At 44.6% G+C, this 27191-nt stretch overlaps 1 protein-coding gene across 1 annotated transcript in view; it reads right to left on the minus strand.

The window, feature by feature from the left end:
- The window catches only part of CAMK1D (calcium/calmodulin dependent protein kinase ID), a 365679-nt gene that overhangs the window by 22577 nt on the left and 315911 nt on the right, over positions 1-27191 (minus strand). The window contains exons 5-6 of the mRNA XM_087823615.1: positions 23632-23758; positions 6620-6695 (exon numbers count right to left, since the gene is read on the minus strand). Coding sequence (XP_087679741.1) covers positions 6620-6695; positions 23632-23758 — 203 coding nt within the window. The remainder of the gene's footprint in view (positions 1-6619; positions 6696-23631; positions 23759-27191) is intronic.

Consider the following 27191-nt stretch of genomic DNA (forward strand, 5'->3'; position numbering starts at 1 on the left):
AAACCAAATTCTGCACATGGTACAGGGTTGGACTAGACAATACGTTGTTCGAACAGCTGTATGTGATTCAAGGTCCCATTTCCAAGTGTATAATTTTTATATTCTTGCATTAACCTCGGGGACATACCTCTGGGAAGTCAGGAGATAAGCACAGAGGTGTCGGCCTCCTCCTGTGGGTGAAACACACCTGGAGGAAGTTCGGACAAGACCACTTTCAGCTCCGCTCACGCCACCCGTGGCACCGAGGGCACAGCGGGGGGAGGAGTAAGGAGAGCTCCCAACCACCAGGAATGTAGTGTTAGGAAAAACACAGCAAAGTTTCAGTAGCTAGAATTAGTTCTCATGAGTAACGTATTTCATACCAAGGCCCCGAGGTGAGCCGATATCCAGTCTGGAGGTGACTAACATGAGCACTAACTGAGGATTCCAAACGGGGCAGATTTCCAATTCGACCTGTGCATCTAGACGTTGCTTTCTTGGTTGTTGGGCTCTTTATCTCTCCCTCTCTCCCCCTGAGCTTCCTTCTTTTCTTCTCTCTCTCCCTCCTCCTCTCTCTCTGCCATGATCTGACCGGTAAGCAGTTCAGAGTCTCTGCAGAACAACACCTGCATTTGGGAAATGCCTTGGCACCTCCATCCTGTTGGCCTTGGCCTTCAGTTGTACTTTTCACTTGTCCCCTGGCTCCATTTACTGTCTCACAATGCACTTCTGTGGAAGACCAGGAGATAGCCCTTAGAGCATGGCCAGCGAATCGGAAGACAGAGGGTGGTCTCCTGTGCCATCAGCCTTGGCTAGTGGCTCACTGCATCATGTGGTTCTGGCCAGCCCTTCCTCAGTTCTCCCACCACCTCCATGAGCATTTCCTGCCTGGCTGCTGTGAAGTGGAACTTTTCCCCTTCCCACCTCCATCTCTGCTCTCTTACTCACAAACAGAGCTCAGACTAAGTGGTCTGAATTCATGACTTGCTACTGTACCTCTTCTCTTGGTGAGCTGGCCATACCCCTCACTGGGCACTTTTTGGGTCTTTTCACTCTCTGTGCTCTACCTCCCTCCTGCCTCTGTGTGCTGTGGTACATTCCAGATGGTAAACATTTAAAAAAATAATAAGGCCTCTTTTGATTCTTGTGTTGGCTCAGTATGGCACTAGTGAATGAATAATCTGATAATTCAGACAGTTCTAATTTTCCCATCACCAAGTTTTAGATATCAAATGTTCAAAGTTGGATCAGTTCTTCCAGGTTACATTTTTAAAATCATGTTTCAGATGGATTGGTACATCTTTTCTCAAACATAGCAAGCACATCATATTCTTAGATAATCGGGTCATGAAGGATAAACCATCCATCTCCTTGCACAATGGCTTTGCAAGATAGTCCTTTGAAGACAGTCCTTCGAGACTCAGATCACTGTCACCCCTCTTGTGTAGCCCTCCTCCAAGCCAGGCAGGATTCACGGCTCTGCTCTGGGAGCTCTCCCAGCCCTTCTCTCCCATTTCAGTGACAGCCAGCAAGACTGGATTATAAGTTATATGTTTACTGGCTATTGCCTCCAGCAGACAGTAAGCAACTCCAAGGCCAGGAAGGTAATGAATCTATCTCTGCAGCTCCATCATACTGCTTGACACATATTGGGCTCAATAAATGTTAGTTATGTGAGTGAACATCAATCCCCTGCCTTCCCTTCTCCAGGATAAATATTCTGAAGCATTTAGCTGCTACTTAAAGGACAGTTTCCAGGAGATGATGCTGAGATGAACACAGGAGAGCAGAGGGGGTGAAATGTTTTTCTATCCAGTGTGAAGCTGCACCATTCAGAGTATTGAAAGTGATATAGACATTTTCTTCCTGCTTCTCCCTCCAGGTACTCTCTCTACCCCAGGGTCTTTGCAAAGACAAAGTCACAGATATTGGTGCATTCCACCTTCCCTGAAATCACTGGCAGGAAGTTGCTCTTACCATCATCTAAAATGCAGACTGACTTTATCTCAATTGCACAGCTTGTAAAATTCCCTCCATCACCACTTCACATAGCTCTGTACTCACTTTTTGAACCCAAAGAGTATTTTATGTTTGACTATTTCCTAAGGGGTTAGAAGTGAACCAGCTGTCAACAGACAACTAATAAAGTCTTTCCCCTGAAGCAGTGGCGAGAGGGTCACAGGCCAGGAAGGAAGCTGAAATCTGGTCAAGAAGCACTAAAGCTAAGAAAGGCAGCTAACCACCACCAGGGTCCACTCAGCATAGAATGTGGAGGGGAGATTAGGCACCTTTCTGAAAGCCCTTGGAAAGGAGCCACACTGAAATGCAGCCAGTGAAATCAAATCAGTAAACCTAGAATTATAACAAGCAAGCAATCAGTGCCTGCTGAAATAAAAACAATAAAGCTAGAACAAGGAAATAGCTGGTCTTTAAAGCAGGAGGAAGGGGGTGTAAGAGCTGATCAGCAGGCAGCCACTCTGCCCAGCCAACAGGAAGAGCTGTGCTGCTCGACAGCAATACCCTTTGGTAAGAAGGGTGATGCAGGGACCACTACAGGCTCCAAGAAAACAGCCACGGCCATCTGACTCCACTGCTCCAATTTCTTGTTCTTAAAGGAAACTTCTGGTCTTAATTTGCTTTCTCACGGAGTATTTCCTATCAGGCAGAGAACATGCGAGGGTGATGACACGCATCTCCAATCGCCTTGCCGGACACAGGTCTTGTTATGATTTAGTGAACTGACACTCCAGTTGCTTTCTTCAAATCTCTTTTGAGTCTGGCTAGGGTGAACCAATTCACTGGGAGTGTCTGAGCAAGACGAATAAGCATCCAACTTAGTTCCTAAACTTCTAAAGCCAAAGTCCAGACCATGGCTCACGCGGGCTGAATGAGGCATGTATGTGTCCCACGTGGCAAAGCTTTTGAATATAACAAGATGACTGCTGCCTGCTGGAAATGCCAGTTAATTATTCTTATTAGTGTTAACACTCATACCAACCATCATAACCCTCAGGCTTGGTTATTTTGCTGGGGCTCGGTCATCATACCATGGGCTCATGCTCTCCTCCAAGGACATGTGGATCTATAAAAAGGCAGCTGTCAGTGTGGGAAAGTAATGGTGACTACCTTGGTGAAGACCATCTTTTGCCTCAGAAAATGGATATAGCATGAAGATCAGGCATTCTCAGCTCCACTCCTAACAAAAGTAATTATTCTGTGTATGCTGGCGAACCAGTATTTATGCGACCTAGTTTTAAAAGTTAAATATAGGAGGCCAGTCAAAAACTAAGGGGGTTACCATAGTATTTTGCCTGGAGTTTCTTCTGGGCACACAGGTCAGAGGTCAAAGCATGGGTAAGTGCCATCACCACCCATGGCAAGTACACCCTAACCATCTGGCCTATCCCAACATGCTAATGCCTAATCCCCTTAGGATCTTCCTCAGTGTTTTACATCAGCAAAATTTTGCTGCCTTTCTCTGTTGCACATTGTATTCCTGAGCATTATTTAGGCAAGTGATCATTAAACCATCTCCTTGAAGTTGTGAGAAAGGCAGCCTATATGCAATCATAAAATTGAGTTGGTTCAATGAAATGCTTAAGTGGGGACATTTATTTCCTCGGAACTTGTTGCCTTGGTGGAGCCACTCTGCTCGTCGGGGTGCCTAGCACACCCCATGCTCAGTCCTTCCTGGTAGCTTAAGCTCTGCAGGCAAGCAAGTCCTGATCCCTGCAGGGAGATTCCTGGCAGGATAGGGACCCATCAAATGTGCTTTAAAAAATGAGTACCCTTGATAGGAAAAGATATTTCTCCTTCCAAATGAGGGACAACAAAGAAATGAGGGTGGAGTTTAACAGAACCAATTCATCAAGTCTCTGCACCGGCAAAATGAGGAACGTTTGCATGGCATGCAGAGAGGAAAACAGGTGGCGCCGTGGCCTGTCTTAGCCACCTTTGCTGCAGTCTAGTATCTCAGTATGACAGGTCTGTCAAATGAAAATGCACTCCAAAACCCTGCAGGGGCTAACCACTTCTCCATTCCAGGTGACGTGAAAAATGAGGACCTCTGCAGGGATCCCCAGAGGACGCCTGACTTCCCCAGGTACTGAGTGCTGGTAACTCTTCAGATGAAGGGTGAGAATGGGGAGACCAGGCACAGTGGGTCAGCGGGAAGTAGTAAGAGTCTGAGACTGACACCCATGAGTTCTAACTTCCAACACTTGGTCAACTCAGAGCCAGCTTTGTGCCAGGAACACCAACTACAGTCCTTTCACAGAACTTACATTAGCTCTTGAACATGCCTCAGGCACCTGTTCTAGGGCCTGCATCGCTCCCCTGGTCAGATGCTCTTTTCTTTCCTCTTTGCTCATGTTAGTTTTCTCTAGCTTTCTGGACACACCTGGAATGGTGCCTCCTCCTTCCTGAATGCCCCTGTCTTCAATGGTGCTTCACCCCAGGAACTTCCACAGTTGTACACAAGTCTCCCTGCATGTCACTTAATATGTTCATGGAATTTCTTGTCCCACCATCTACCTTGTTAATACTCTGCTGAGAGGCATCGTGTCTTTCTCATCTTGCTATCTTTAGCACCTAGCACAGTGCCTGGAATAGAAAAGGTACTCAACAAATGCTACTTGTTTATACTGATAATGATAAATTCGAGATGAGTGGTTCTTCAAGCACAGTCATATTATGTAGCAAATTATCTCCAGGATATGGCCTATCACTCAAGGATCTGAACATACTGGAAGGTACAACTGAGATGTCCAAAGTCCATTCATTCTCTGCTTGAGACTCTCAGAGCTCTAGAAGGCACCAGGGAAAACAGAAGCCCAGGCTGCCATTTTCAATTCTGACACAGTCATGAAATCCACCTGAGACTAAGTCCTAGAGAAAGCTACTAATGACCAAGTAACTATCAAGTTTATACTTAAAACAGAAATAAAGAAATACAGTTTTTCTTTGCTTAGTACTATACCTGAATCCAGTCAAACATTGTATTGTATACCGTAATTATAAGGATTTGGATGTAGTACTGTTCAAATCATAGGCCAGTATCTCTTCCCTAGACCTCTGACCTCCACATGTGCATACACTAGTCCATGGATATCTCAAAGGGGTCTCAACGTTAACATGCCCCAAATGAAATTCTTGATCTCACCTACTCCTCTAAACTAGTTCCTCCACCCCTCCACCTCCCTTCTTTCCTTTTAGCCATCTACAAAAGCTGCCCAGTTGAATGTATGCTATAGAAAGATCATTTTCTTCTCAGGTAATGAGACACATGGGGTTGTGTGTTGGTGGTGTTTCCAGCATTGCCTGAAGATGACATATACTGTTAGACTTTTCTCTGATCACAGTCTTTCACTGTGTGCAGTGGGCTCTGTTGGCTAGGAAATGTTCCCTTTCTTGAGGATAATGAGGAGGAAAAATTAATTTTCTATCAATTACAGAAACTAGTGAGCCTAAACCCACCCTAAAAGTATGTTTGATAATAAATGTTGGAAAAAGACATTGTAACTTAAAAATAACTTTATAAGTGGACTTAAGCAAAATAAAACAATAAAAACCAAAATTGAACATCCTGAAATAACTGCACCAATGACCTATGACCTAAGCCTATGACCTATGAACACATTTTCTGGGCAGTTGCAATAAGTAAGCTGAGAAGAAATGAGGAATCACAGGCTAAATTTTGGGTTTCATCCCATTTTTTTCTCATTGTGATTTCTTTTAGGGATGTCCTAATATCTCATAGTGGTGTGCATCCCCAGAAAAGCCAAAGTGGCACATGAAAGGGTGCTCAATATCACTGCTGCAGCAGAAATGCAAATCAAACCCACATGAGGCACCACTTCATACCAAGAGGATGGCTATGATCAGAAAACGGAAAAAAACAAGTGCCGACAGGGAAGTGGAGAAATTGGAACCCTTGTGCATGGCTGTTGGGGATGAGAAACGGTGGTGCTGCTTTGGGAAACAGGGTGGTGGCTCCTCAAAAAGTTAAACATAGAATTACCATATGATCCAGCAGTCCCACTTCTGGGTGTACACCCAAAGCACTGACAGCAGGCCTAATGCAGACATTTGTACACCTATATTCATAGCAACGTTATTCACAGTAGCCCCAAAGTGGAGACCACCCAAGTGTCCATTGATGGATGAATGGATAAACGAAATGTAGTACAGACACAAAATGGAATGTTACTGAGCCTCAAAAAAATAAAATAAAATATAAAATAAATTAAAATAAAATAAAATAAAATCCTGACACATGCTACACCATGGATAAACCTTGAGGACATTATTCTAAGTGAAATGAGCCAGACACAAAAGGACAAATAGTGTGATTCCACTTACATGAGGAACCTAGTGCAGTCAGCTTCCTAGGGACAGACAGTAGAATGGTGGTTGCCAGGGGCTGGGGGAAGGGGAAATGGGGAATCAGCGTTTAATGACGACAGAGTATCAATTTGTGAAGATGAAAAAGTTCTGGAGATGGGTGAACAACAATAAGAATATACTTAACACTGCTGAACTGTATTCTTAAAAGTGGCTAAATAGTAAATTTTGTATTATGTCTATTTTGCCACAATAAAAAAAAGGGAAAAAAGAAGCCAAGGTGGCAAGCAATACTTACAAGATATAGGCAATCACCCCGATGGACCAGCAGTCAACAGCTTTGCTGTAAGGTTTCTGGGCGAGGACCTCAGGAGCTGTGAAATCACAAAGGAGAGACACAAGCCTGACAATTTAAATGTCTGATACATAAGACATTTTTTTAGGTTTGTTTTTCCTTCTTTCACTCTGCTACTTGGGCTGAACTATCTGTGATTTTAAAAACTGAGTAGAGCTAGATGACCTGTTTTATTTGTTGGCTTTTCTAACAAGAAAAAAATGAGGAAAATGAGGATGTGTGTGTGTGTGTGTGTGTGTGTATGTGTAACTAGAGATTATCAATCAAACACAACCAACCAATCAACAAATACTTAATAGGTGACTATTTTATGTCAGTGTTGTGTTAAGCACTATAGTTCAGACCAAACTGAGTCAGAGAAAGGTATGTTTTGTTTAGGGCCTGGGATATGACTTCCCCTCAAGCCAATTCAATTCAAGGAGGCATTTCTGGCCACCATGTGGGCCTTTTTAGGTGCTGTTAGACACCAACCTGAAGCGCTTCCTTCTGCTTTCATGCAGCTTACAACTGAGTAGAGGTTAGACCTACAATGTGGTCTTTGGGAACCCTGCATTAGGCCTGCTCTTAGTCCATCCTCTATGATTTTGGGTGGATTATCTTTAAGTACCATCATTTCATTTTCTCATTAGTGAAAAGGAAAAATGCTATTTCATCACACCTCATGGTTATAATCCACTGTTCGTCAGGAGTCAACCATCTCAGGGTTTGGGCTTATTTTCTACTATTCCCTCACTTCCTGTTCCTGGCCCTGTGGTGACAGCCCAGTGCTGGACACCCACCCAGTGTCTGGCACCCAGCAGTGTCTGCTACACATGTTTGTGCAAAGAGTAAATAAATACTGTACAAGAAAAGACAGTAAATCTTTACAAGCAAAATTTCCTCTTTACCCAAATATATCTGATTGAGGTGTCTCTAGCACAGACTTTCCAGAAAAATTAAGAGGGTACAGAAACCAAAAGTAGCGATGGCTTACAAGCCACTCATCATGGGCTGAATTCTGTCTTCTAGGGACCTGGGATGTATTACCTCACTTATCCCCACTGTCACTGGGGGGAACAGCTTAATTATCTTTATCATCATTATCCCCAAGTTACAGGTGAGGGCACAGAGGGACTGAGAGAGCAATAACTGGCCCAAGGCACCCAGCAGGAAAGTGGGCAGCACACTCAGAGGGACCTTACCCAAACTAAGTGCCTGCTGTGACCTGGGTCTCATGCTAGTCATTCATAAACATGTTCTACATTCATTACATGTTCTACTGTAATCTGTCAACAGCTCTGACAATTACCCTCACCTGCACCTGACAGAGAGAAAAACAAGCCTCAGAGTTCATTTTCTGACACTATACAGCAGCTATGAACCAGTCAGTCTTACCCTTATCCCAGCTCTTTCCACTGGAATGCACTGATTGTTAAGGTCAAAGTTTCTTCAGTTTCTAGAAAAGTCCTGTGAAGAGAAGCTAACAGCAAAATCCCCTCATCCCCTCTTTCATTCTGTTGAAGATAAATCTTCCTGAGCAAGAATAGAGAAGTATACAGCCATTATGGAGTGTTTCTAGTTATGATGGCAAGAAATACAATCCACAGGTAATCTCCAAATCTAATTTTAGGTTTCAGCCCCAATTCCTCCAGACTTCTGATTAGACTATATATATATATATATATATATATATATATATATATATATATATTTTAATCCTCACCCGAGGATATTTTTTCCATTGCTTTTCAGAGAGTGGAAGGGGGAGACAGAGAGAGAGAGAGAGAGAGAGAAACATTGATGCGAGAGAGACATATTAATTGGTTGCCTCCTGTACATGCCCGACAGGGGCTGAGGATAGAGCCTGCAACCGAGGTATGTGCCCTTGGCCAAAATCAAGCCTGGGACCCTTCGGTCCTTGGGCTGATGTTCTAACCACTGAGCCAAAATGGCTAGGGCTAGACTATATTTTTTTTAACAAGAGCAAAATAAAGAAATGTGTACATTCTTTCCTTGCAATGTTCATCCTGAACACAGTAGCAAGAGGAGAGAGGGGACTATAAAGCAAGGGAACTCACAAATTGGAGAAGTGGCCCTAAGATAATTGGGAGCTGGCTGCATCCGTACTTCCTTTTCCCTGTAGCTGTTAAGAGCATCTTTCTCAGACACTTCTACTATGGCAACTGACAAAAGGGAGCCATTTACCACAGTAAATGTCTTACTGATTTAGGAGGTATGCTTTCTCTGAACCAATATTCTGGTCTGAGTGGCCACACGGGCACAGATGGTGGGAGGTGACTGCATCTCTTCAAGGAGCATATTTCTGAGCCTGCAGGGCCATCCCTGTGGCCTGATAAAAAGTTCAAAAGAATCAGAGGAGGCTCACGGAGCAACGTCTTACCCACCTTCACCTCCTGGCCAAGCTGATGGCAGATGGCATGAGCACAGAGCCAAGCTGATGTCTGCAGGGCTCTTTAGGGAGAGGGAGAGCCAAGCTGGCCCAGACACTCCACAGAACCAGCTGTCAAAGAGCGCAGAAGCACAAGGAACTCTACACAGATTCAAGCACAAACTTACACCATGCACCAGGTGCCACAAGTGACAGGAACATAGAGAAGAAAGGTGGAGAAGGAAACTGTCAGCACCCCGGACAGCTGATTCCATAGTTAATGAGCAAGGACCCTGCCCAGCCCCTGAGCCACGATGTGCAGAGGGGAAAAGAGACACGGCCCCTGCAGACCAGGTCTCACTCCAAGGAGGAGTGAATACTGTGTTCTCGCGAGCGCTCGTCTTCCCAGTTCCCCAGCACTGTGGCTGTGGGAGGGAGGGGTCTTTAAAAGAACATCCTCCTCCTCGTTCCACCATCGGTTAGAAAGAAGAAGGAGCTGGCCACTATCTATGGTTCAGCAGCCCAGAGAATAAAGGACACAGTTACCTTCCAGAAGCCCGCAGGCCCAGGGGGCACATAGCACGCACTTCACCTTCACTTTGGCAAATGTGTCATTTTAGAGAATAGTGCAAGGCACTGCACAGAGTTGAACAGCAAGCAGCTGATCTTTATGCAACTTGGACCTGGAATATCACTTGAGATGCTAAGATTCCTGAAGCCACGGATGACACATAATTTTTAAAATATGGGATTTTGTTTAAATGGTAAAGTTTATAACATCAAGTATGGGGCTTAAAAAAAAAAAAGATTTCTGGATCTTTCTCAGATGCTTCTGTTATGGCAACTGACAAAAGAGGCCACTGACAAAATGATGTGAGGGCCAGTACATGGATATTAGGGGAAAAGTTTTAAATGATTAACAAATATCAGGGTCACACATTGGGGTGGAAGTCTCTGTGCATGTGCCAAACATTTCTTGTTCCTTTTGGTGGTGTATCTTATCTGAGTTATATCAACAACATAAACATTTTTTAACCAATTAGGGGCAAGTGAACCATTTGCCTTCTGACGAGGTCTTAATTGCATTGGAAATACAGAGGGTGAAGCAGGAAGTATAATGACAAAAAGGACAAAGCCAATTGATTTGGAAATGTTATTCTCACCAACTTTAAATGTTTTAAAAATCATATCACAGCACACATACTAATGGTCTTAAGTCTACTTTCACTTGTGATTCCTGGAACCAAATTTTCTTTGGGACATTGTTTGAACAAGCCTACCTGTGCCACTTTAAATAGCTACTTTTCATCTCACAGTAATTCTTGAAAAAAAATTTCTTTTCAGGCAACATGCAAAACTCTTCTGACAATCGGATATAGTGACCAAATTATAATGAAATCCTGAGATGAGCTGGGCTATTTTCTCTCCTGCTCTGTGTTTTGCAGTTGGTTCCTTTATTTCCCCAAATGTTTAATTCGCCAGGTTTTTGGCCCATCTCCTACCACTTTCTTGATCCCTTACCATAGCACGTCCCACTGGGAGAGTCCACTTCTCACTCTGATCTTTTTAGAGACCAATTTCCACTTTAAGAACCAGCCAAACTCCCTTGTATTGTGTTATCCATCTTATGCCATCATTGGCAAGACTTCTACTGTAATTCTCAAAAATCACAGCATCTAATTTATAAACTTTCAGAAGACAAATGAGCTTCTGAATGAGCACAGTCCATCCGGAGCCTTGTAAAGTGATAAGGTTCTCTGAGCCAGGCCACAATTCCATCTCTGCCCCAACACTGCCTGCAGGTGCCGAAGAACTTCTTAATCAAGGAGAAATAATTTTCTCTTCTAATTGTACCCAGCACAATTCCTCTGTAGTGGGAGGTTGGCAATGACTATCGCCACCCCCACACTTTCTAATAGAAACTTTTAATTGAAATAACTTAATTGGAGCTATTGACAAAGAGAGCAGTCATTAAAAGGCACTGTGGCTGGTTTGTGATGCCCTCAGCCCCCAGGCAGAGCAGGAAAGGACTTAGTCTCCTGGCACATCCACGGCAGAAGGAAAAGACTCCAGTAGAGGGAGACACACAGATTCCTCGAGTGCATTTCAAGAGAATCCCTGGGAGCTGTCAGTGGCCATTAAAGGAAGTAAAGATATCCACCCTCCTGGAGGTGCTGAAAAGGATACATGCAAAATAGGTAACAGGTCCAGCCTTCTGAGTGTCCCTTAGGCTTGGCCAAAGCCAGCCTTTTAGAGGCAGAGAAAGAAGGACTGAGGTGGAGGTAGCTCTACCTGGGTGACATGTGTTGGGCACGAAGGTTGGGTTACCAGGTCCATTTAGCAAAATCCTGCAATACACTGACTAGCCTTCTTGTATGCTCCTACTGTACCTTATGCATCCATTCACTGCTATGTGAATCTCATTGTCAAATTCAGGGTTTAGCACATTCTGATTGTTCAACAAACGGTTATTCAATTGAACCCATCCTCCTAGACACACACGCCACTATTTCTATATGAAAACATTTTCCAAACTCCATACGAGTGATTTACAAATAAACTTAGCTGTCTCAAATATTTTTGGTGAGTACGTACAGGGGGGAAAAAAAAGAATAAAATAAGACAAAGAGGGCAACAAATGAATTTTGGAATTCAATTGTCAATTGGGAAGTGCCTGTATTAGGTACAAGATCAATCACTAAATACCTGTCCTTAAGCAAATTATTTCTGACATGAATTTTGGGGAGTAAGGAGACAGAATTAGCCCCAGTTCTCTGTGTGCAGATGTGTTTGTCACCCATGCTACTTTCCATTTAAAACCTTTTCATTGAGATTTTAGAATTTCTAGTTTTAGGGAGAAAGGGCAGAAAAGATATTTTGTTAAATGATCTCTCAGAACCTCCTTCCTGGTCAAATCTTGGGGGCCATTAATTCTGTTTTCTTGGCTATTCCTGATAGAAACAGCATGCCATTGGCTTACTTTGTTTACACCAGTAAATATAAGTGAATCTCCACAGAAACCATGCAGCCTCAGGAGAGCATCCTGAGAGCTATTGAAGCTATTCATGGACAGAGGGGGTCCTTCTCAGCCCCAGGCTGAACTCACACTCTTTAGTGAAACAGGTTTAAAATTTAAAATAACTGCTTTTACTGATCTGAGACTCACTACCAACCCATGGTGGAAAATTCCACTTGGTAGGAAACATCTTCCATAAACCAAGCTGTAGTATATTGATTTAGAGCAAGGATTCCTGGTAAAGGGAAAGACACCAGAGACTGCAAAAGAAAACTAAAAATTTCAGAAACCTGTCATCTTGTTTTTTAAAACAAGCAAATTGCCCATTTTCCTTATTGAGAGAGAGAGGAAAGGCTTAACCAAGTGCAAATGGAAATGAGGAGAGTGGCTGTCTTGGAGGGGTGAAGATGGGACCACAATAATCAATCCTCAGGCTCTTATAAAGCAGAAAAGGAAATATCCCTTTTCCTGTACTCTCAAGGCATGCTGAGGAGCAGTTTCTAAGGAGCAGTTTCTGCTGAGAGAGGCGCGGAGATTGAGATCTCACCCTGTTACCAAGCTCACATGCCCATGTTCGAGGCAATCTATTCTCCTCTATGGATGTTTGAGTGCCACTCCTCTCAGCACTTCAAAGATAACCACTTCCAGTGAGCAAAGGGCAGGGACACAATTTGGAGGGGCAGCCCATGGTGGTAGGAGCAGCTCTCCACGCCAGAAAATGAAACCATGGTTCTGGAACAATGGCACCGAGGGGGCGTTTCTCCCTTAATCTATGCAATCGTCTAATGGGCTGGGTCCATGGCAGGCACTAGGATTATGGGGTGAAGAAGGCAGACCTGACCCCTGCACCCATGGCACTCCTGTCTGGGCCCTGTGTGTAGACAAGTTGCAGAAGTAATACAGCCTCAGCTGCCTTCCTGAGGCCAACAATCAGGCCAAGACAGGCAAGATCTTAGCAAGATGGGTGGGAGAGGTGTTATCAGTTTTTAAGCTTAACTCACTCTAAATAAAACTCTGAAAATACTAAACTTACTCTAAATAAAATTCTGAAGGTATCTATGGAAAGAATATTATTACCCCCAATAGGCAAATGATGGAGACGGTGCAAATGGAAAGAATGGGAAAGATGTGGAGAGAGGCCACATCGCTGTGGCTAGTGGTGCTACGGAAATATGCCTCAGGTGCTAAGAATAAAGTAATCGGTGTAAAGAGGAAGCACAGGAGAGGCAAGCAGGATCACTGTAGAATTAAATGGGAGGCAAAGATGTGAAATGGTTGTCTGGGTTTAGGTTATTTTAACTTAAAGCAACTTTAGTTGCCTAGATTTAAGAAGTTTTACATAGTCAGGCACATTGACTTTTCAGTGAAGGAAACCTAGGATCTACTACTTATTCTATGTGTGAACTTAGCCAAGTCATTTAATCTCTCTAAATTTCCAGTTTGCTCATCTGTAAAATGGAACATTAATAGAGCCCAACTTCTAATGTTATGTGGCTTACAGAAAATAATAAGCTCATAACAAGTTATATATATAATTAGTGGTAGTTACTATGTAAGGAAGAAAAGTTGGAAAAACCATAGGAGCAAAAGCAGAACTCAGGTTTTATTATTTTCTAGAAATAAGGATGGACAGATCCTTGATAGCATTTGGTATTTTCTCTTGATTCTAGCTTAACATAATGGAAATGATTCATAAATGAAGATTTTCACCCTTTTGATTGAAACCTTTGGAAGTCAGGATTGAGCTGAGCCCACATGCGATGGAAGGGCACAGAAAGGTTTGACGTGAGAACTTGAATCTGAGTTGGAAGGAGCCTAGAACCCCCTATACAAACCTCCCACCCAGTGGTCCCTTTGTTCATTTAGCTATTGATCCTTCTGCTCACTTAATCACCAACCTGTCTACATAGTCCCCACTCTATCCAGGCACCATTCTAGGCACTGCAACCAGGAATTGCCTGTTCATTGCTGCTGATAGACAATGCTATGGACACAGGACAATTTGCCCTAATATTAGAGATTTCTGTGACGGCTGTGGAGCTCTGGCTTACCATGGCACCTCTGTGTACCTGCACTTATTGGGGCAAGAGGGAGACTATACTCTTTCCATATTCTCTCCCCCAACCCCTACCCCACCCTTTCTTCCCTCCAGGCCAGGTATCATCAAGATTACCCTTTCCATCATCCTGAGTTTCCTCCCATCCTTCAAGTAGTTATAAGGATGCAATGCCCAGCTCTAACCAATCTTGTTTTCATTGGTCCCAGTTACGATTATTTTTTAAAGGGAGGTTAGAAATTGTTCCAGAAGACTGCTTATAAAAATGGGCGTATTCTAATTTTCTGTAAGTCTCTGTAGTGTGTGAAACTCTTGCCATCTCCCCCACCTGATGAGATAGAGCTGACCAGACACTTAAGATTAACAGCAGCTCTACCTGTCTTTGAATGAGATTCTGTCTTTGAAAATGGGTTAAAAATGTTCAACCTGCCATGTATCCTATGCTGTCAGCAAGAAGAGGCTGGCACACAGGAGACTTGCTGGCCCATGGCTCAGTCTAAGGTTCACCTGTTTCTCTTGCTGGATGGCCTCGCCTTCCTGAAGAGGCCAAGAAGAAAGGCATTGGACCTGAACTTCATGCTGCCATAGTGGGGAGGGAAAGGCTCTGAGAGAGAACTCATTATCTTTCCACGCTTCACTTTCTTGTCTTAAAGGGCACCTGCACTTTGTCCTGGAGTTAGGCCTTTGTGGAAAAGAGCTCAACTGCAAGCTGTGTGTGGCCCCTCATGTTAAGGGATACCACCAGGGATTTGTGTCCAGGGCTAGACACGTGGACCCTAGACAGTCTTCCTGTCCCTGAGGAACTTCCACAGCTGGTGAAGACACAGCTCCACCCAGCCGTGACCTGTTCAGAGACAGTAAATAACATTCTTGAGATCAAGGGAAAGAAAACTCAGGCATACATTTTAGAGGAGAATTGGGCCTCGATAAAAACTGAATTACAACAAGGAGGTAATATTGAATGTGCTTAGTCAGCTCTGCTTCCTGCCAATAGTAGAATTTTCAGCAGCAAGGATATTAAAAGAGGGGGAAAAAGATTACTGAGGAGCTTCACTGTGAGCATCCTAAAAAGGTGCTGCTTCACCCGGGTTTAGGGTATTTTAATCCACTCTATTGGCAAACAAAAATACAGCTGAAATACAGGATCACTCCTTGCCTGTGGTTTGTCTTCAACCCAAAGTTAAGAAGACTAGAAATTTCTTGATAGTTCTGCTCTCTTTTGAATCCTTCCCTTAGAGTTGTAATGTACCAAAAGTGCCTCACAAAAGAGCAGCTCACTCTGATTTTTCTAGTAGCCTCTTGAATTTTACCACAGGCATGGAAAGTCCCCATTAAAGCACCATTGTGCTTTATAATTACCATTCTGATCGGAGCAGGATTACTATTCAAATGCTACCAAAGCCAAACTGTGGCTGGAGGGTGGGGGAGTGAGGCTAAGGAATGGGAAGGGAGTGGAAAATGGGAGGGCGGCTGGTGTTGTAAAGTGTGGGCAAGACCTGGAATTCAGTGGGATGAGAAAAGAGAATGTTCTGAGTAAGGCGGTTCAGGGCAATGTGGCAAGACAGAACCCAGAGACGTGCCCCTTACAGGTTTTCCCCAGATTCAGCCCCCAGCTTAACTGCTGTGACTGCAATGGGATGACTGCTTTGCACTGAAGCCCATCCTATCTTCTGAAATCTGATAAGCTCACTTCAAAACTAAGAAGACAGGTAGAGCATTCCAATGTTACAAAAAAGACCGTTTTCCCTCCTCTCCATCACAACAAAGTGGTACCAGTTTAGAAACTGTGAGACTCCATGCCGATATGAAAGATTTCGAGAGGAGCATTAAGAAATTCCAGAAGGGTAAGAAATACTTTAAAAGTGTTAGGCGTGAGCTAGTGGGACTGCGCATGTAGCTCCTGGAGGAGCTAGGGGGGGCTCCTCCAGGGCAGGGATGGGGTTACTTTGCCCACGTTCTGACAGCGAGCTCCTGTCCCCATCTATATTCACTACATCAAGGGTAATAAAAGGATCAGGCTCCACAGGTCTCCCCGCTTAGGGGGCACTGTCCCCTCTAAGAAGTGGGGCCTGGACACAGCACGCTGTATGGTGAAGTGCTCAGGGCTGGCTGTCACGGGGGAGCTGCTGAGAGAGAAGGAAAGAGAAAACTCTTGTCTGAGTCTCCGCCCACTCGTCTGTGCCCTGTATGCCAATCTGTGGGTGATATAAAACCCTGTTTCATCACTAATAGTCCGAGAGAATGAGAACAACGATGTAATGCTTATAGTCGGGGACTAAAAAGCGATATTTAAGTGAACAAATAAAAAGTGAAACTCTGAGGGGGGGGCGGGGCAGGCAGCTACACAGAAGAGTGAGGATTAAAGGGAACAGAGGAAGCATGAAAAAAGCTGAAAGGAACGGCCCTGACAGGCTGCTGAAGGGGAGGAAATGCGCGATGTCAACCGATTTAACACAACTGTTTCTGTCTGTTCTGAGTGAAGACAGGAAAAATGACAGGCAATATCCTTGACACGGAGATGTTCATATACTTAAAGGGTAATAAGTCACACAGCTATAGAAACACCTAATGGTAGGAAGCAGGAAAAATCTTGGAGGTTACATACGAGAAACTGAGAACCTGAGAGTTTATATGAAGGACCCAGGCCTCCCCCGTATTAACCGGCAGCAGAGATACTTGCATTTAAGTCCCACTGCTATGAATGCTACCAACTACAGGCTGGGTGGCTTTGAGAACAGAGGTCCTCATCCCAACACTGAGCTGGCAGGAACCGCTGGTTTCCAAGCTTTCCCCATAACCTCAGGTCCTATGGCAAGCTCTAAAACTGCAATGAGCCCATGAATTAAGAGCATTCTCCTAACTGTGCAACAAATATGCTGAGAATATTGACCAACTGCTATCCATCTACACTTAGAAGTGAACAGGGTTAACTTATTTAAACTACTTAGGCAAGTTAAGCCAGAGCTAGACCAAAGATTTCTGGGATGCCTGTGCAGGCTAGAAGGACTCCTGCCCCACAGCTCTACGAACACAACAGCCACCATCTACAGAACCATGACAGGGTTCTGCTTATGAACAGGATGGACCAGGCAGAAATCTCCTTCCTACTCCTTAGTAGCATCCAACAGTGAAAGAGTATGGCTGCTGGCGTGCACTCCAAATGAAAATATGGCAAAGGGGACGGATCGTCACTCAGTAAGGCTTGATGAAAAAGAAAGTCTCACATAACTCAAACACATCACAAAGCAGTGAAAGCCTCCACCACCCAGCCTTCTTGGCCTGGTCCAAGTGCAGTTTCAGGTTCCTGAATCTCCTTGCTAGTGAGAGAGCACATGCTTGCTTTCTTTTGGCGAGGCACTTTGTCACTTAATCTATAGGCAAAGACTTTAAGTTATTTTAAAATAGCTTAATTTTCTTTCTAAAACCAGGAGAACTAGACCCACAGAATCTGACAGTCACCATGTTATCCTGGTGCCATCCATGAGCTGATTTCCACCAGATGGCCCCACCATTTCTCCTAAATTATCTCGAGTATGTATGCACGCCCTCTCTCCAAGCCAAATGACTGCTCATTTCTCCCAGACCATACAAGAAGCAGTTCATGACTCAGGCCTCCATTCTCTGCCTGCCTGCATCTGTAACGCTCCTCATCTTTCCAAGTTCTACCCTTTCTTCAAATCCTGCCACCTCCCCGGTTTTCCCCTGGTTGTTCCAGCCCTTGCTGACCTATCTCACCTGTATTTGTGATGTTGCTTCTGAACTATGTCAGTGACTTGATACTGGAAACATGATTGTATGGATCTGTGTTGCCCGCCTGCCATCCTCCACTGGAGGAGCTCTCTGTGCTGCCTGTGGTAGGAACTCAGCACACACGATGGAGAGGTGCCCATATCTCCTGCTATCAGTGATGTGACAATCTGCAAGGGCCATGGCTCCTTATAAAGGGCATGTAAGATCTGGGCAGCTGCTAGAGGTAAAGGATGAAGTTCAAGTGCCCAGACTCTTTTGCCGTCTTCTATGGCAGCATGTGCACTGGGATACTTGGAATAAACAGCCCATTTTCCATTATTTCTTCATTATTAGAGAGCCCATCTAAATTGAAGCAATAATCTTGATGTTGGAAAAATTACCTATTGAGCTGAAGTCATTTAGGTATAATGACAACAAAACAATAATGCTCCCAAATTGAAACCAAAAGGAGTCTGAACTAAAGCTAAAAGCAGCCAGCAACCGTCTGCTCCTGGCTTGGGCTAGGGGGACAGTGTCCCCCCAAATCAGATTGGGAGAACAGCACTCTCTCCCTTATCTCTCAGATGCCAGATGGGGCTGGGCTTTGCTCTGTTCAAATGGAAAACTGCCCAGCAGGAATGAGGCCCTGGCTTCTTTGTCCAAGATCCCAGTGTCCCAGCCTTGCAGCCATTGCTGGGGGACGGGTGGAGCTGGCTGTGTCTGTCCTCAGAGTTGACATGCTGAGGTCTTCTTACAAAGACCTGTTTTACCTTCTTCCTGACATTGCTCTAACAGCCAGGCTCTCACAGACCTAGTTAATCATAATTAAGTCATAATTCAAGGTCCCCCAAACCAATGATCAATACTCACTCAGTCTTTATCTTACTTGACTTAGTAGCAACAACTGACACTTGGTACTTTCTCCAAACTGAAGCACTTTCCAGATGCCACACTCCCCTGGTTCTCTTCTTACTTCACCTGCTGCTGACTCCATGGACCCCAGAGTCCCCATGACTCAGCCCTGGGGCCTTTCCTCTCCTCCATCTATACCCACCCGACTGGCAATCTTATCCAGGTTCATGGCTTTAAAATGCATCCAGATATTATCAGCTCCCAAATACAGCCTATCCTCATTACTCATGGATTCCATATTTTTGAATTTGCCTACTCACTAAAATAAATTTGTAGCCCCCAAATCCACACTTGTGATGCTTTTGTGGTCATTTGTGGCCAAAACTTTGAGTTGGCCAAGGTGCATATTCCCAGGTGAGGTCAAACTCGGCAACGCTCTGCCCTCTTGTTTTGACTCTCACACTGTAAATAAGTATTGTTTTCGTGGTCTAGTTGGGTCCACATTTTTCACATTGTTGTGTGTTTTGTTCATTTCACTGTTTCAAAGGCCCCCAAGTATGGTGCTGAGGTGTTGTCTAGGGTTCTCAAGCACAGGAAGGCCAGGATGTGCCTTATGGAGAAAATACATGTGTACAACAAGTTTTGTTCAGGCATGAGTCATGTACTGTTGGCCATGACTTCAATGTTAATGAATCAACAATAATATTAAATAAGGTGTCGCTGAACAGAAACACACATAAAACAAGGCTACATATCAATCAGTTGCTGAAAATGTGATCAGAGGCCCGCAGGACCCTAAACCTGTCTTTCCCCCTCAGAGGAGTGGCTCAGTATTAACTAACTCAGTGTTCACGATGACTTCATAGAATATAACTACCATGTGTAATGAGAATAGACTGTATAGTGCCAGACTGCATTTCTCTCCAGAACTCCAGACTCATTCATATTCCAGCTGCCTCCCCAAACTTTCAAACTTTAATAAACCAAAACCCAAACCACTGATATTTCTGCAACTTGCTTCTCTCATGGGCATCTCAAAAGCAACTATGCTATTCCAGGTGCTCAAGCCAAAAATCCTTGGAATTACCCCGGATTTCTCTTTCAAGTTTTCAAATCCTGATGGTACTACTTTCAAATTATATGTGGAATCTGACAACTTCTCACCACTTCCACTCTGCTTAGCCTGTCCCTTAGAGGGATCCTGGTAAAAATCAGGCCATATCATGCCTTATCTCAGAACCTTCTAATGGCTTCCTGCCACCCTGAGTAAAAGCCACAATTTTGACAATGACCTGTAGTCCTGGTCTGCACATGCCCTGTCTATTACTTCTTTGACTTTATCTGCCCTGTTCTCCTTTCTGCTCACCCCACTCTCTCCTGCCTCAGGGCCTTTGCACCATCCTTGGAATGCTCTTCCTCCAAATAACAGTATGACCAGCTCCTTCACTTCCGTCAAGTCTTTATTGCATCACCACCTTCTTAGTGAGAGCTGCCCTCACCACCATATTTAAAACTACAACCACCTACACACACACACACAAACACACACACAGGCGCGCCTAGCCCACTTACTAATCTCTTGCCTACTTAATTTTTCTCCAGAGCACTCATCACCATCTAAGGTACTAATTAGCATACAAAGCTCTTTGCTTATCATCTGTCTCCCTCCTGTTCAAGTGTAAGGTGGGGTGGGGACCTTTAGCTGTTTGTTTTCTTTCTACTGCTGTATCCCCAGTGCCTAGAACAGAATGTAGGCACTAAATAATTACTGAATGGTTGAATAATGTAGCACTTACCGTACATTACTGAATGTACCTGTTTGCCCTCTATGCCTCACAGTAACACTGACTGAGAATTTTGAGGCCAGAGACTCTGTCCTATTCATACTTGTATTCCTAACACCAAACCACTGTGCAGGACACATAGCAGGAATTCAATAAATGCAGGCTGAACGAATAGAAAGGGAGGAAAGAAAAAATTGCTAATTTTCTGAACCTTGGGGCTTTTAGTCAATCAACAAGCACCTGTGCAAAGATGAATAAGAAATAGTTCCTGCTCCAGAAAAAACCCCAGCGTGGTAGGGAAGAGGCACAAATAAATATGGACCCTGAGGCAGTGTAATCAGAGCCCCGATGAGAAAGGGTCAGGAAAAGAACCAGGACGACAAAGGGGAGGATGATGCTGGGAAAGCAATCAAAGGGGTAGCACCTCAGCACGGCTTTCAACAGGAGTTTGCAATGCAGGCTGCAGGGGAGGAACACAGCCCACTGCCTGAGTCTGGCTACACAGACACGAGCTTCCCAATGTGTCCCCTTCCTTGTTCTAAAAGGTCTTCCAGGAGTCTCAGTGCTTAAACACAAAGAAACAGAATGGCTATACTCCCACAAGTCTCTTCTTACCCTCCCCACTCACGGAAAGCCCAATATCTGATAAGGGAATCCACGATGGCTCCACTTGCCTCCATTTAGGGTAGTGAGAACAAGGGCCACATCTAAACATTGTTCCCAGTTCCCAGACTCATCAGCATCTGATATCTAAACAGAAACAGGCCAAACGATGGCAACCACTTAGAAGCCCAGAGAAAGTGCTATTCCATGGGCTCTGCCAAGATGCAAAGCAGCAAAACTCAATTTAGAAAGTGCTAGAGCTTTCCAACTTCAGCCAAATATGAGAATAGTGTGATGCATATGTAAACATGGACATTCTTTGTCAGAACATTAAATCATAGCCCCAGAGCCTACTTCCCGAAAGGAGACGCTGGGCGGCCAATGTACCTCCTGCAGCTTCTCCGCCCAGAGTGGCCTGGGCACCAGACTGCTGAAGTACTAGAGCCAGCCTGGCAAGGACCCTGGACACCATGAGCTCACAGGCCTCATTTTCTACTGTCTGTGGTTGGAACAAGCTGTCTGCCTCCCCATTTTCTAAGAGAGATGAGAATAAGCATGTCCATTTGTTTTTATTTGCTGCTTGCCTGATGGCTTGGACGAAGCTGGAGGAATTCTACACGTGCACCGCATGTGCTTGCACTTCTGCCCACGGTCCCCACCTCCCAGGCATACATATGCATTTACATATGTGACACAGCCACAATTTCAAGAGTCCCCGATAGACCCAGCCTATTTCTGCAACCATCACATTACTGTCCTAGAACAGAGATGGCTCGCTATGCCATTATTTCCAGCAAAGCCTATGCTGGCCTCTTAAACAGGATCAGAACAATCTGTTCTCTGTCTAGTACATACACCCAACCCAGGGACACACTCCTCACCTGCAGCAGTCGAGAGCCAAGCAGCCCTGAGCACACCTTCTCGTCCCCTGCTGCACTTGAACCACCTTTATCTCCTCCTTCTAAACCTCCTTGTCTCGCCTTAGCCTGCTCTTTTCTCCTCTGCAGTGAGTTCCTTTAAAAATGCAACAGCTGTCACCCAGCCGGCATGGCTCAGCAGTTGAGCATCAACCTATGATTCAGGAGATCGTGGTTCGATTCCCAGTCAGGGCACATACCTGGGTTTCAGGCTCAATCCCCAGTAGGGGGTGTGCAGGAGGCAGCCAATCAATGACTCTCTCTCACCATTGATGTTTCTCTCTCTCTCTCTCCCTTCCACTCTCTGAAATCAATAACGATATATTTAAAAAAAAAAAAAAAGAACATCATGGTTTGCATGACAAAAATTCAGCTTTAATCTCCATTTTCTTTTTTTTCTTTTTTTTAAATATATCTTTATTGATTTCGGAGAGAGGAGAGGAGAGGGAGAGACAGACAGAAACATCAATGATAAGAGAGTCATTGATCGAGCCCGCAACCCGGGCATGTGCCCTGACCAGGAATCGAACCCCCATCACCTGGATCCTAGGTTGACGCTCAACCGCTGAGCCACACCGGCCAATCTCCATTTTCTAAAAGTCTTTTTCCAACCTCAGTTTTAACCCTGTTCTCAGACATTCTAGCCTGTACCTTCTCCTTGAGCTTCCTCCCACTTAGGACTTTTGCACAAGCTGATGCCTCTACCTGGAATGTTATGTCCCCTATATTCCCATGGCTGCCTGCCCAAGTCTCCTCCCTGTCCTCTAACCCAGTCCCAATCCTTCTGCGCCTTTGTTACTGGATCACCCCCGTTTTACTTTCTGTTCATTTATTTGTTTCTTTGTTTACTGTCTGTTGCTCCCAACTAAAATGTAAGCTACGTGAGGGCAGGCACTCTCTCTGTCTCATTCACTGTCATCACCCCAGTGCCTAGAACAGCACCTGGTACACAGAAGGTATTTTAATGTACATTTACTGAATGAATGAGTATATTTGTGCAAATGAAAGTCTCAAAAACTTCACAAAGAGTTCCAATGCCTTTCTCTAGGTCCCAGAAGACAGAAGGTGAACCTCAGGATCCATGTGTTCAGACCTGTCAGTAGCCTCCTTGGCATTCCCCATGTTTAGTACAAAAAACCTGGGCTTCTGACTTTAAGGAAAACTTTTACTCTTGGCTTCTCTAGTGCAGATCAAGGCTAGCTAGTTCAAGAGAGTGACTTCACTAAGGTTCGAACCACAGTCCTCCTGACAACATTGTCTTTCCAGCTGCTTCTAACTCAACATTTTAAATGTCTTATTTGTGTCTGCACCTTATTGTTATCTCAGTGTCTCACTGTAAAGCATTTGAAAACATATATATATGCAATGTTTCTGGTATTAGAAGCTGGGAGTTCATCCAAATCAACTCCTGGCCTCCAGTCAGGCCCACATCCAAGCCAAACAGGATTTCTACCAACTCTTAAAAGGTTTCAAGAGGAATCGCTTCCCTTCCAGCTTGTTCCAGTGCCTCTCACTCTTTTTATTCTTCCCTCAAGGGAAATGAAGACAGCTGTGATCATGTGCCAGCCTCAAATGCTTAAGAGGACCGATGAGGGTGACATGCAGGGACACACACACACAATGTCCTCACCAACGTAGCCGGGGGTCCCGCAGGCCGTGGACATCACATCTCCTTTGCCCTCCATTTTTGACAGTCCAAAGTCACTGATCATTATTTTGGACTCCTCATCTTGACTGTAGTACAACAGATTTTCAGGCTAAAAAGAAAATAAGGAAAATATTTACAAACTGTGTTTAGAGGTGGTTAACTGTGGCAGACTCACCAAACCACAAAATCTATTTACTATTTAAGGGTATACTTGACCTTCAGACGTCCTAGATACACTAAGAAAAGTGGTCTTTTATGAAGCCTAGAAAGGGCCCTGCACAGAAGAGGGCATGTACTGGTTTTCAATAAATGTTAGTCCATGTCCATTAGTATTTCCCCTACTTAAAATAATTAACCATATTTGGAGGCAATCCAGTGTAAACAATCACGTAAACAGAGCCACTTTAAAATGGAGTGGGAGCTGCCATCCCAGAGGAACTGCTGTGCACGTCTTATGCCTCAAGCCTTGGAATGTTACAAACAGAGCACAATAACCTTTGGACTGGGCCTAGGGAAACACTGTTTCCAAAAAATTATATGCAAAGATAATAAGAAAGCAGTTACTATTACTACTGGACTGATGGCTACTGGACTGAAAATTAAAAACATTAGAATTAACATCACTATGTTATGTTACCTGCACCAACAGAAACACCTTCCTCCTGTTGACATAATTGTTCCCCTTCCCTTTCTCATAAATACCCCGTAGCCTTTGTCTCCTAATCAGAACACCATCTGGGCTTCTGCCTGAATTAATGATACCCAAATATCCTGGTTGGTCTCAAATAAACACTTGTTGCCTCTCACTCTGAAAGGCCTTTTATTTTTAGATTAGCACTAGAATGCTGATTCCTCTCAGACCTGTCGATTCATTTCCTGGGTTAGGAGAAAGGGGAGACCCAGAAATAAAATTACTTTGCTGATGCTATTTTGTTCTTTTATCAGACCCTTGTTAGCAACTTTTCTCTAGTCCACCAGTCCCTCCCCCACCCTGGGTAACCCTGTCTGTAGCTCTGGCTGATGTGCTCACTTTCCCCTTTCCTGGTCAGCTGACACCTGCTTATTCTGCTCCTTGGGAAGCAGAGGGATGTCACCAGGGAGTGAATGGAGTTGGAAGATCCATCACTTCCCAGCCACATGCATCCTTAAGAAACCCAAGGTTCTGTCTGCGTTGCTGTAAAACAGGAGTTGTGATGGTTCCTTGTGATGGAACAGACATGGCAGAGCACAGGCAGCTGTAATGCACCTCAACAGCCAAGGTATGGGCACAGTTTGTTTCCAGGAGAGCTCTGCTCTTCAGTGCCCACCTAGCAGGGGCAGAGGGGCCTCAGCCCTGGGGTTCAGGGAGACAATGAAGCCTCATTTGCATTTTATGTAAAATTGGGGAATCTCAGGGTTCTGGCAAAGACAGGGGGCAGGACTTGTGGAGACTGAGGGAGGTGTCACAGCCTCAGAGCTGTCCCTGCACTGCCAGGTTGAGAACCTGAATACTGGGGCACTCACATGTTTGTTTTTTTGTCTATTTTGGAAAAGTTGCTCAGTTAATGATGTTGTTACCGAAGGAGATAATGTCAAGGACTGCCACCTCTGGTGTCATCCAGTTACATTTTCCCAACTGGAAAACTCTGAAGATGTACAGAGCGAAAAGTTACCATGTCCCTCCTTTGTACCAAACCTTAAGGAAATGCAGCAGAAAGAGTGGGTTGGGGAACTCATCTGCACACACTATTTCAGGTCTGGCTCTCCTCCGACCCCAGGAGTGAGGCAATATTCTCTCCTGTCCGTGGTCTGTGGTGAATCTTTGGTTCCTAAGTATTACATTTGAGGAACTATTCTTTTGCAGAGTGACTTGACTTATTTAGAAAAGTGGTTCTCAGTCTAGTTATGTAGCAGAATCAGCTGTGAGGGCACTAAGTGGCTGGAGATACTGTTCTTCAATGGATCTGAGGTTGGCCCAGGCCTCTGGATTTTAGATCTCCATGGTGGAGATTCTGGGGTGCAACCACTGTTGTGGAGAAATTTTGAGAACTGACCAAGACTCTTTTCTTGACCAAACCATAGTCAGGCTCTTCTGAGCCCTCTTCTTTTTTTAAAAGAAATACAGATTTTTAGATTTCAGAGAGAGGAAGGAAGAGGGAGAGGGAGAGGGGGAGGGGGAGAGAGAGAAACATCAATGATGAGAGTCATTGATTTGCTGCCTCTTGCACATCCCCTACTGGAGAACTGAGCTTGAAACCCAGGCATGTGCCCTGACCAGGAATTGAACTGTGACCTCCTGGCTCATGGGTCAATGCTCAACCACTGAGCCACACCAGCCAGGCTAAGTTCTCTTCTTGACTAGATCTCGACCTCGGCGTTCTGTGTCGCTCCTGTCCTTGCTGGGCCTGTGCAGCCCAGTCTTTGCAAGAATCCTGCTAAGTCAGTTTAGACAGGATCCCTCACTCTTGATATCTGATCAAGTTCTTCAACCCTCACCTTCGATGTTGTTAAAAAAGAATTATTCAGACATGCATTAAAGATGGTTAGGGAGCCTTTATTCAGGGGGAATACTGCAATGGAGTTTGCAGTAGGGGAGAGAGACTGGCCTCAACTCTGAATACAGTAAAGACAAGGGGAGATTTATAGCCAAGGGACAGGGTAGGTCAGTGGACGGAAAATGACTAAGAGGGAACATCAAGGATAAGGGGACTCTGGCTACAGGAGCTCTGCTGAAGGCAGTCCAGGGTGGTTGGACATGGAGGGCGGGGACAAGGCATTTGATCAGATATCAAGGGCAGGAATTTCTGTTAAATCACTAGGATTTTCGCTAAGACTGAACTAAGTAGGCAGGACCAATGGACTTAGGATGAGCCCAAGGTCAGGGCCTAGTCAGAAAGGAGGCTCAGGGGTGTCCAACTCAAGTTTGGTCAAAGTCTCCTTGCCTGCCAGTGTGTAAGTGTTTGGCCTGCCTTTAGCAAGAATCCCCTACCCTAGATGTCTCCCCTTAGTAACTTTCCATCCATGACTCCTCACTCTGCTCAATCACCATAAGTCTCCTGCCCCCCCCCCCCCCCCCCCCCCCGCTGAATTTGGAGTTTAGCTGGGTTCTCTTCTCTGTTGCAAAACTTGAATAAAGTCTTCCTTACCATTTAACAAGGGTCAGAATCATTCCTTTCTTTAACAGAACCCCAATTTTTTCTCTATCCTTTACCCAAAATAATAACACAAAAAGAAATGGCACTGAACAGTCGCTGTGACATTAATTCTGCAGATGAAGCATGAGATCAGAAGAAAATCAATATATGCTTGCGGTGAGTTTTAAAAGAAAATAAAATGGGCCAATCAATAGTTGAAAAAAGATCAATGCTTAGAAAGTAGGAGGGGTGCTCTAATCAAAAAGTGCACATGGTTTGTGTTCTCTCAATGTTTAGGGGTTATCCTTTGATGAACGGTAAGGGTCCATCATGGGTGCAGAGAGAAGCATTCTGTTTTTAAGTTCCTGAGTTACAATATTTCTTGTCCCAGCACTTCCGCAGCTGTAAAGTCAGTGAGCTCCTGCTCCT

This window comes from Miniopterus natalensis, chromosome 1 (genome assembly GCF_054644295.1).
Source record: "Miniopterus natalensis isolate mMinNat1 chromosome 1, mMinNat1.hap1, whole genome shotgun sequence".
Lineage (NCBI taxonomy): Eukaryota > Metazoa > Chordata > Mammalia > Chiroptera > Miniopteridae > Miniopterus > Miniopterus natalensis.